The sequence below is a fragment of the Suncus etruscus genome, chromosome 9 (genome assembly GCF_024139225.1).
Source record: "Suncus etruscus isolate mSunEtr1 chromosome 9, mSunEtr1.pri.cur, whole genome shotgun sequence".
Classification (NCBI taxonomy): Eukaryota; Metazoa; Chordata; class Mammalia; order Eulipotyphla; family Soricidae; genus Suncus; species Suncus etruscus.
In genome coordinates, this window is record NC_064856.1 from 38,975,612 (window position 1) to 38,987,742 (window position 12,131).

The 12,131-nt window shown below is 36.0% G+C and overlaps 1 protein-coding gene across 5 annotated transcripts in view; it reads left to right on the plus strand.

Moving 5' to 3' along the window:
• Nucleotides 1-12,131, plus strand: part of SYTL2 (synaptotagmin like 2) — a 122,032-nt gene that overhangs the window by 84,496 nt on the left and 25,405 nt on the right. For 4 of the 5 annotated variants that reach the window (XM_049780014.1, XM_049780016.1, XM_049780015.1 and 1 more), the window contains exons 7-9: nucleotides 352-1,137; nucleotides 4,971-5,039; nucleotides 11,855-11,956. In XM_049780014.1, the coding sequence (XP_049635971.1) occupies nucleotides 352-1,137; nucleotides 4,971-5,039; nucleotides 11,855-11,956 (957 nt within the window). Of the gene's footprint in view, nucleotides 1-351; nucleotides 1,138-4,970; nucleotides 8,808-11,854; nucleotides 11,957-12,131 lie in introns of all 5 variants that reach the window. The other variant, XM_049780013.1, reaches the window with a different exon arrangement.

A 12,131-nucleotide genomic window follows, 5' to 3' on the forward strand; every position in this document is an offset into this window, starting at 1 on the left:
GAATCGAACTGCGGTCTGTCCTAGGCTAGCGTGCACAAGGCAGACACCTTACCGCTTGTGCTACCACTCCGGACCCTTGATGCGGATTTTTGTTGTTAAATTCTGTAAATTATTTAGTTTTACATATCTCGAAGGTTCTTCCTTTTCATGTGTATGAAAAGATAAATACCCAGTTTCATGTAATCCACACATGAATTATTAGAGATTTTGTAATTGGAATGCATTTATGCTACATACTTTATGTCTTTAATATTATAACAACTTTACTAAGTGAATGTTAAGTTATGATAGATATTTTAAGTTATAAAGTTACTCTTTATTTAACACATTATCTGTTGGGTTTATTTTTAGATGAATTGTCAAAATCAAAAGAAAATTCATCTGTCTTAGATATTTCAAGTGAAAAATTGGAAAAAACAAAGCAGACTTTTCCAGTTTTCGAAAATCACTCCCAGATCAAGGCCCCAGTCCCCAGAGCCAGGAAAATGATCAACAAATCAAATGATTTAAAGCAAGATGATAACCAGCCATTTCCTAGACTGAGGACAGACTCCTTAAATACAAAAGCAACTCCAAGAGGTATCCTAAAGCGAAACTCCAGTTCCAGCAGCACAGATTCAGAAATTATTCGTTTTCCTCAGAACTCTGAACACAAAAGCAAAACTGTGCCACCTGGCCTGACCATTCATGAGAGAATTTCTGAGAAGGGGCATTCTTTAGAAGATGACAACTCTTCAAACTCACCAGAACCATTAAAACATGTGAGATTCTCATCAGTGAAGGAGGAGCTTCCCCAAAGTCCTGAGATAATCCATGTCCAGAAAGGGGGAGAATTTAACTTGTTCGAAGCTGACAGGTTGAAGAATGGGAACAAAGATGCAGAGGCCCTAAAAGCATTTTGGAATGGCCTTGAGCCTTCCCAAAATAGAAAGCCTTTGCATTTTCATCAGTCAGACACTAGGCCAAGTGCATCAAAAAATGAAGCACATCAGCTTCCTGTTCATGGACATTCTTCTTCCTCAGAAGTTTTAACTCCAAGACCACAATCTGTTGAGAACTTGCCTACTATCAATGAAGACAGAACAAAATCACCAGAATTACTAAGGCCTGCATCAGAGTTAACCCAAAGCCCTGCTGGTAAGAGAGTTGTCACTATGAGACTATAAAAGATTACCTAATAGACTTGGAATGACGGGGCCAGCTGGCCCTGTAGAAGATCATTTTGCTACTAGGTTTCACAGAGAGAAATCAGGCACTTGCCATTGGGGAATTCTTAGCTTTCTTGGTGGGTTTAAAGACTTTTTCTCCATTACCAATAACTAATAGAAACATAATAACACAGTTTCTGTTTTGTCCCCTAAAATAATGTAAACTTTAAAGTTATTTAAACAAATTAGAATGTTTGAGATTAAGTAAAAATTATATATACAGAGTAAGATTTTATACATATGCTAATAGCTTGTACAGAGTAAATTTATTATTCACCTAGTGCTAATAAGCAATTACCATTTAATCAAGTTTTGGTTCTTCTTTTTTGTATTTGTTTTTGTTTTTGTTTGTTTGTTTTTGGGTCATACCTGGCAGCTCAGGGGTTTCTCCTGGCTCTACACACAAAAATCGCTCCTGGCAGGCTCAGGGGACCATATGGGATGCCAGGATTCGAACCACTGTCCTTCTGCATGCAAGGCAAATGCCCTACCTCCATGCTATCTCTCTGGCTCCTTGGTTCTTCTTTTAAAGTCAGAAAAAACTTTACTTTCTTTGCCTCTAAATTTGGGAAACTAGACTTTGAATACTTGTTAAGAAAATAATCCTCAGGGACTGGGGTGGTGGCGCAAGCTGTAAGCTGTCTGCCTTGAGTGTGCTAGCCTAGGATGAACTGCGGTTTGATCTCCTGGTGTCCCATATGGTCCCCCAAGCCAGGAGCGATTTCTGAGTGCATAGCCTGGAGTATTGCCTGAGCATCACCGGGTGTGGCTGAAATAAATAAAAAGAAAAAAAAAAGAAAAATATTCTCAGACTTTGGCCCTCCCAAGGTTTTCAACCATTTGTTCTTCTGCAGCTAGTATGTGGTGAGAGGCATTGAGAATACTGTTTTTTCCTGCTTGCTACTTCTTTCATGAAAATCTTAACTAAGCTCCTTTCCCATGATTACTGTGTGATTCTTAATCAGAATAAAAGAACAAAAACAATGGGGGAAACAATCATGTCTACTCTTGTTGACCTTCATTAAGTCTTCATCTAAACACATATATTTATACAAGTCAAAAAATGTGATCACCACAGTAATGTAATCGCAATTTTCTAAATTATTTTTTCTCCCCTCCTTATTTATATTAAGTTAATATCCAATCATTTTTATTATTAGACTTTAATATTTGTATCTAGATATTTGGAAGGATGGATATGCTAGGTATCAGGCTCGCATCTAGAGCCTCATACATGTTTGTACTTTACCAATGAGTAACAGCCCTTCAGCCACTTCATGAAAGACAAAGCATTCTTTTCCTATACATTTAAAATTATTTGAACAGATTTTTTAAAATAAAAATTAGCAGATACTTCAAGAAATAGAAGAACTTATATTAAAGAGAAGATGACAAAGTTCTTTGGTAATATTTTGCATTATTATAATTCTTAGAAAAAATAGAGTAAAACCTTTCTACCTTGCAAACTGCATCTACTTTCCAAAAAACTATTCTTTTTTTTGTTTGTTTTTTGGGCTGTACCCGGTGACACTCAGGGGTTACTCCTGGCTATGCACTCAGAAATTGCCCCTGTCTTGGGGAACCATATGGGATACCTGGGGATTGAACCAAAGTCTGTCCTAGGCTAGTGTGTAAAAGGCAGACGCCTTATGCCCTGTGCCATGGCTTGGGCCCCTCCCATAAAGTATTTTATTAATTAAAAGTACAATAAAATTAGCTAGGCATATCTTGATTGACAAGTCATCTAGTCTTTGCATAAAAATACAGGCCTGGAGAGATAACACAGCGGCGTTTGCCTTGCAAGCAGCCGATCCAGGACCAAAGGTGGTTGGTTCGAATCCCAGTGTCCCATATGGTCCCCCGTGCCTGCCAGGAGCTATTTCTGAGCAGACAGCCAGGAGTAACCCCTGAGCAATGCCAAGTATGGCCCAAAAACAAAACAAAACAAAACAAAAATACTTATAAGTAAGTAATGGAACATAAAAAGAAAATTGAGGGGCCAGAGTGGTGGCACAAGCAGTAAGGCATTAGCCTAAAATGGACTGCATTTTAACATATGGTCCCCATCCAGGCGCGATTTCTGAGCACATAGCCATGAGTAATCACTGAGCATCACCAGGTGTGGCCCAAAAAACAAACAAAAAAATGAGAGTCCCCCAAATACTAAACTCATAAGTATCATAATTATGAAAGTTTGACTTCTTTTCAGAAGTCAGTTTATTATATTTATTATTATACTGAAGAAAAAGGTAATATTGCATGTCATCAAACTCCTTTAATAAACTACTTTTATTTTAAACTAATATGTAATATCACTCAACATCAACTATTGCTAACATTTTATTGTAGAATCTGAAAACAAATTAGGCATGTTGTAATTTAAAATTATATTTATACTATTTAGGCTTGTTTTACATGAATTATATATTACAATCAGTTTTTTTTTCATAATGGATCTAATAGCAAAGAATTCTTAAAGCTTTCTCCAAGGAATGTCAGAATTACTACTGACATATTTTAATAGTAAAACGTGAGTTGTTGAGAAGTCAGTATCCATTGGTGCTAGTTATTGTACAAGCTTCTGTTGTTTTTACATTTAGGTAGAGTTGATGATTAAAATTAAAGATAGGTTATTTTAAACTGGCATGCTCTTATTGAATTTGAGATGTTGCTGACTTCATAAAAATTCGGCTCATGTAATTTTCAAGAGCAAGTATTGCATTATAAGAAAAAGGAAGATTTAAATACCTGAGTCTTGGGGCCGGGCGGTGGCGCTAGAGGTAAGGTGCCTGTGCTAGCCTTGGATGGACCGCGGTTCGATCCCCCGGTGTCCCATATGGTCCCCCAAGCCAGGAGCAACTTCTGAGCACATAGCCAGGAGTAACCCCTGAGCGTCACGGGTGTGGCCCAAAAAAACAAAAACAAAAAAATAATAATAAAAAAAAAAATACCTGAGTCTTAACTTAAAAAAAATTGCCCGAGTTCCTTCAGCTAAACATACTAGCCACTGATTAACTAATAACTAAGGATAGGCAGCACTCATATTCTCCATGGGACCCCATTGTAGTGTACTGGGTAATATAAACTAGTTCTAACTTACAGATTATAAAAGATAAATGGGTTAATAGATTAGTCTCTTGATACAATGGTTGCTAAATGCTAATTACAATGGTTCTTGGGTCCTATTTGCAGAGATCATGGTTTAATACATCAGGAGTAAGGCCCAGGAATACTAATATCTTCATTGTGCCTTTTCTAAGGCTTTTGAGGGGCTTCCTTGTTTTATTATCTTTGAATAATATATTTCCAACTCCTGAAATCATTAAAATTTCTACAAATTTGGGTATGAGACGTCTATGGATGTTTATATGCTGTGAGAAGACTATAGTCTTAAAATCATCATGACATATCTTCCTGGAGTGTTAATTTCATGTTAAAAATTGAAAGTATAAAAAATTAATATTTAAAATGTAAAAAATAAAGCAAATAAATTTATGTAACGTTTCAAATAAGATATTTTAAAAAAACTATACTCCATACTTCTAGAGCTCTACATTTACTTTCTTTTGCTGTTTTTGCTCTCCTTCGGTAGAATATTTAATGAGAATGGCTTATATTACTTGCTTGAAAAATACTTATGAAAACAGACAATCATGTGAAAAGTACAGTTAATCATGTACACAGTAAGATACTATGAGTAATTATATGACAACTCTTCAAATATTCTTCTTTATTAATTTTAAAAGCATTTCTGTGTTGCAGATGAATTGTCTCATGTTGAACCTGAGTCATCTCAGGTACCAGATCACAATGCTAAAGAACATCAGCAAGGTAAGCCCATTATTCTCAAGGGCCTAAAAGCTAAGATGTCCTCACACTCTGATCCATTTGGCTCTGAGATAAGGAAGACAGTTGATGATTCCATATCTAAAGTTCTAGACTGGTTTAACAGAAGTACACATTCAGATGACAGTAAGTCATCTATCCAACATTCCCAAGAAACAGAGCCCAAAGAAAAAGACTCAGAATTACAGACTGCCTTGTTGATAGATGACACCAGTTTAAAAGAATGTGACTCAAAACTTCCATCATCCACCAAAAATGAACTAACATCTATGGATTCTACATTACAAATAAAGAGAAATATTTCACCTTCTAGAAATTTCCAAGATAATAATGTAAACATCAAATCCAAACCTATTAAATTATTTCAACAAGTCAAAGAAAGATCAGACATATTGCAATCATTTGAAATTTATAGTTCAAATAAAGAGAATAAAAATATGGACAATGGTCAAGTTTCAGAAAACATAAGAGAAGAAAGTAGAGTATTCTTCCCATCCAGCAACAATTCCTACATTAATCACAAAGGACATGATGCAGAAGATCCATATCCATGCAACATTATGGACATTGGCAGCCTGGCTGAAGAAGAGCCGAAACTTTATGTTTATGAAAAATCTAGAGAAAATTTAGAAGTGAAATTTGACTCCTCAACAATTGCCATAGAACCCAGTTTGAAAGATACCATGACAACAGAGGGAAGTAATAAAATTTCTGTAGTGCCAAGGAATATTGAGTTACAATCTAGGACTGTCAACAACTTATCTCCTTGGAAGAAGCCTGGGCTCCCACTACAAGAAACAGATGAGGTCACCAAGAGCCAAGTACAAAGAGAAAAATACAAACGAGTGAGTGACAGAATATCTTTTTGGGAAGGTGAGACAGCATTTTCCAAACTAAATAATAAAGAAAAAGAACCAACATCTTCACACAGTCAAGGACAAGTGTCTAAAGCTGTCAAATTACAAGATATGTTCAGGGATAGTTTTTCTATAGATGAGGGTGAATATCATCAAGTCACTGCCAAACAGGTGTTCCTAGAAGAGGATGATGATGATGCAACCCATCTTTCCCATTTTTATACCTCAGATAAACCTAAAGAATTCAGTCTTCAAATATCAGACCCAGTTGAAAATTTTCCTTTGAATGAGCAATCAGATAAAGCAGCTCCTTTTTTGAATAATGCCAATGAATCTATAAAAACATTGCCAGCAACAGACAGTTTGTATTCTGGAAAGAACAGTATTTTACCATCATTCCAATTACCTTCAAATATTAGGAGTGAAATACATACTCCTGTTCAGAAAGACATGTCTCTAATTGGTGACTCAAACACCAACTTTAAAGTTATGTCCTTGAAACAAAGAATAGATGAATCCAATACAGACCAGTGCTATAATCATGTTCAATTTGAGAATTTGAGGAAGTTTTGGAATTTAGGAGCCAATGCAAACAATAGGGGAAATGTTGAGAAGAGTAATACTACAAGAACACAAAAAACTGAGACTTTGAGCAGCCAGGACCACAAAGAATTCAATGTCATTAGGTCACCAGGAAAAAATACCCATGAAGCAGAGACATCTCTTCACCAAAGGAATGTTTTAACAGGAGAGAAAATAGAAAATTCCAAGTGCACAAACCAGATGTTACCAGATGAAAGCACATTTCCATTGGGACCACCCATAAAGTCCACTCATTTCCTGGGAAATGAGTTATCAGAGGAACCTTTGGAAAGTAATATGGAATGGCTTATTACTCCAGTGTTAAAGGAAGACAATGATTATTTAGACCAAGAAATTCATGAATCTATAGTAAAAACAAGTGTTTCATCTAAAGATTACAAAGATGCTTTTAATGACAGCCTGGAGAAACTTCTTTCAGAAACATCATTATCTTCAACCAGACCTGGTCGTGGAAAACAAGAGCTAGCATCAGGGGTTTCTGAAAATAGGACCTCTCCAAAAAATTCGGATCTTGCATATACCAAAGAAGAATCTATAGGACCTGAGGAGATTATTGATGAGCATGTGTACAAAACAGTAGCTTCTCCTAGGGTTAAACCAAACACTTGGACTGCTAATCTACAGAAACTCCTAAAGGAAGCAACAGGAAGTTCACCATCTCTTTCACAAATAAACCTGGATTCCACTACCACTAAGATCAATTCTGAACCTGATGAGAATAGAATTTTTGAAGATGAGACAGAAGGGAATTACAACATATTAGCCTATCAGAGAAAAGTAAAAACTATTTTTCCAGAGGGGAAAAAAATACTAGGAAATACAATTCTCCCCCAGAAATCAGAAAGTGGTGAATGCAAGAAAAACATGAAGAAATTGTTTCAGATGACTGAAGAAGATTCTTACCCTTTGGCTCCATCTTCCCATCTTCACAATCAGTGTTCTTCTTCAAATGTTCCCAATTCTCCTCAGATTATGCTTTCTTTCCAGGATACTCATCTTGCTCCTTATAAGGCACTAACTCAGCAAAGGGAAATCTCAGAGACTATCGAAAAAGTAGTTCTTCCTCCTAAAACTACATCGAATGACATAAATACTGCATTGAAAAACCTTCTTAAAGAAGCTTGGTTCAGTTATCCAACTGTAGGTGAAGTAGATCCTGCAGAATTGAAAACAGAATTTCCTGGACCGGAACAGACAATAGGCCACTCCCCAAAGTCTCCTGAACTAATGGCAGGAGAGGCTACAAAGTGTGATATAATTCCAGACAAAAAAGATTTTTATTCCTTTAATGTAGTTCCTATTAAATCTTCTACAATTGGATCTCATTTACCTGCCCAGTTGTCCCCTTCAGAACAAATCTTTAACCCATCTAATTCTACTGTTGCTCAGTGTGATAAAGAGTTCCCTCAGGAAGTTATAGAAATTGTGAAGGAAACAATTATTCAACCGAAATCAGAACTCCTTGAGTTCCATGCTGCCATAGAAAGACTGCTGAAGGAAACAAATGAAATTTCCTCCTCAAAGCATGAAAGTCATAGTGGTACTCTTTCTCCTTTAGAGATAACTGGGATCACCAAACAAGTTGCCTCTGAATTTCATCCTGAGGAAATAAAAGAAACCATAAAGAAGTCTGAAGTTCCATCAGTAACTGAAAGTGCTTTTGATATTGGTTTTGAGAAACTTTTTAAAGAAATATCTGAATCTCCTTATCAGCCCCAGGTGTCCAGGAAGGAAGAAACTTCTAAGAAGAGGCTTTCACAATCAGAACAGACCAGGTTCTTGGATATATTACCCCATTTTTACCAGATACCCAATGAGGTCCTAGAAATGAAGCATAAGAGTAATGTTTTAAAATCTCAAGTCAACAAGTGTGATAAAGTAATAGATGGAGATAAAGGTTTAACTGATTTATCTGTAGAACTCTCTGGTTCTGAAAATGGACTTGATATGCCTGAAGCCACACAATTTTGTATGAATTTTAAAACAGGTACTATTGAAACTATGAATTTCTCAGATCACAGAGACAGTATATATGAGGTTCAAGACATTCAAGAAGATACTTTTCTGGAGTCTGGCTTTAAAATGATTACTGATGCAATGAATGAATCCAGAAACAGACAACCAATTCCTCTTCTAACAGACAAAGAAAACCCTAGAACAAGCAACATTGAATTGTTTCTGGCATCACCATATAATAGACACGAGAAAGAAGAGGAAAAAGAAGGCTTTTCTGATTCTGATTTTTCAGGTGGAAACATTGGTTCTAATGCAGAAAGCTGGAGAACTACTTCCAGTGAGCATTTTAAAGATTTTTTTTTTTCGGTTTCATGAGTTGATTTTTAGAATGTTAAAACTTGACGTATATTTTTATTGGGGTTACTTTGACAATCCCTACTGGTGATAAATTCTTATCACTTTAATTCTCTCCAGATTTTCTTAAATCTTAAAATACTGCATTTTCTTTTTATCTTCCTTAGTCAAATGAGTAACAAAGACAACTTTTAGGGCAGTGTTTCCATATCTGATCTTATTCTCATTAATTTACTAATAACATTTTTATGCTTCAAAAATATCTTAAAATATTTTTAGGCTTTAAATCAGAGCTTTCAAACATTCTAGCTAAATTTTAATCCAGGGATTGAGAATTTCTTACTTAGTTGGCAATTCATAAAGAAGTGTGTAGTTATATTTGTGGCAAGAAAGTGCCACAGATAACCACAAATTTTCCTTCTAGGAACTGTATTTTATCACAGTAGTGGCAAAATATTAGGAACAAAGAACAAAGCTGAAACTTTCTTCCTTCAGATTCCTTGTGCTGTAGTGGGTTTTGTCTTATTTTGTTTTGGTTTATGGCCACTATTTCTCTCATTTTCTGCAGAATCTTTCTCTTCTAGAATGTAACTTTGGTTAGATGACTTCACATTATGCCACCTAAGGGCATTGCCTGGCCTGCATTTTTTGGCTGCAACCTTAACTATGTAGATGATGATATTAATTGATTACCACAAACCTTTATGTGTACTTGGGAATACTGATTTCAGCAACGTTATAAAACATAGTGTCAGTCTTGATTTGTTATTCTGATCAGCCCTAGGACATTTTAGCAGAGAGATTCAGATGAAACTATGGAGAAATTAGAAGTTACTTCATTAGAGTGATAAACAAACATGTTCTCTGGGTGGATATTTTAAGCCAAAGTTGCAGAGCAACTAAGATTGGTTACCTTTCTAGTAGTTTAATGGAATTTGTCATTTTCTACTGCCCTTGAAACTCAGTGAGAATAAATAAGCTTTACTGGGTTGCTGGCTTAGGAGGTTTGTGTTCCTTTTCAAATAGCCAAAGATCTCCTCTTAAAAACTGACCCAAATGTCTATGATTAATCCTAATTAATCATATTCAAGTCCATTTACCAGATGACTAACTTAACCGCAAAATGACCTACTTTAAAATGAAATATTAGGTAGCTACCCAGAGAGAGCTCAAAGAATGTATTTTAAGAATTAAAAGACAAGTCAAAAGTACAAAGTAGCATTTAACTTTATATTCTCTGACTTTGTTATTTAAAAAGAAATTGGTGGAGTGAGCAAGGGATGAATTTAACTAGAAAACTCATATTATTGATGTGTAACCTACCATGCATGCCATGTGGCCAAGCTCAGTTTTGGGAAATGTTCTTTTAAAAATAAAGGAGTTCCACAAACACATGCTGGAAGATCATGTACATTATTAGTGTATTAAAGTTTCACAAAAGATCTGTAGTCAGAGGCAGCCCTCCCTCTTTTGTAATTTGGTGGGTGGAGAGGGCAGGGCTTTTAAGCCATGTTCAAAGGGTCTGAGGGCTACTCCCAGTAAGACTGAGCCTGACTGTGTAGGCAGATGGTTCAATACTCACATTTATGATATAGTATTCCTTTTTAGGCCCAGTGGTGCTCCATAGCCACCAGAGTTATATCCAAGATTGTACAGGGCCAAGTGACAGAGGGTATAGTGAAGGACCAGATATACTCTATCTCTTTACTATCTCCCTGCCCAAGCAGGTTTATAAATTTTAACACAGAAACCCAGATCTAATTCATTTTTCAGTAGTATCCTGTGTCATGTCTGTTAACATTGGATAGAACCTAGAGCCATTTCAGTAAATTGTCTAAAGGAGTGGTTCCCCAATTCATTGACTCATTAATGGGCTAATTCAATGTTTTAGCACAATTTTTAAAGTGCTAGGACCAAAGATTTTGAGAGTGGGTTGGGTACTAACCTTGCACATGATTGATCTGGGCTCAGTCCTCAGTACTGCATATGGCTGCCAACTTTGTCAGGAGTGATTCCTTAGCACAGAGCTATGAGTAAGGCGGAGCATAGCCAGCTATGACCCAAACATAAAAAAATTTAAAATAAAGTACCTGTTATCAAAAGTTGCCCTGGTCATTGAGAATGCAATGATTACAATGACATCATGCAGACCAGAACTTATGCATGATGGAATTATCACTGTCAATATTGACAAATTAGAGAATTTTTATGACTATATAAATATTTGGCTTTTGGACCCCACCTGGCAATGCTCAGAGATTGCTCAGGGATTACTCATGGATGCCATGAATCAAACCTGGGTTGTCTGTGTGCAAGGCAAATGCCCTATCTGCTGTACTATAGCTTCGGCCCCAGTGACTATGTATTTAAAGGGTTGGTCTTATTCTGAGGTTGTCTTATTTTATAATTTATACTAAAATACCTTTCTTTTTGTGAAATAAGGATAATAGTACATGATAAGTTTCTCCAAACTCTTTCAAATGCCTTAGTAAAATAAAAATTGATTCCCTCATGTCATTTCTCAACAATTTGGTGAAAATTTTACTAGTTCCTGAAGCTCAAAAACTTGCAACTCTTGATCTTCTCCATATTTGTCTACAGATGTTAAACATTTGAATCCTACTATCCATGGTTTTCAGTTAATTTTTTTAAATGCTCCTAAAATCATTTCATGGTTGTCTTCAAAAGCCAGAATAGAAATGAAATGACTCAAACTCTGGCACAGAACAAATTATGTGCCCAAAATAGAGGTGCAGAAAACAAAGCCATCACATTTTTTATTATGTGATAATCTTGTTTTTGTATGATTTATACTTGTGACTATTTTTTGACCAAAGAAATCACTTTTAAAGGTTATAAGACTAGTGGGGAAATTTTGTTTCTCTCCCTTCCCCTGGAAGGGACTCTGAACTAATAAAAATTTAGAAGCTTATGGCACAGTACCTCCTTTCAATCTGCCAAATCAACATCCATTGTTTATTAAGTGTCTGTTTATATTGTGCAGTGTTCATCAATTTTGTCTTATAACAGGTTCAGAGGAAGAACCCAGTCCTGTTTTGAAAGCTCTGGAAAGGAGTGCTGCTAGGAAAATGCCTTCCAAAAGTCTAGAAGACATTTCATCTGATTCATCAAGTGAGAATAAAGCTTGTCCCACTGTTTATGATCCCACTAAGCTTACACATGCTGATGTGCTCTTCTGAGGCCTCACTGCATGCTCATGACCCCTATAGTGGGGAGGTTAACAGATGAGAATAAATTTTCCCAAGTCAGCTGAAGAGATTCACCTTAGAATAGAGTTATAAATTAC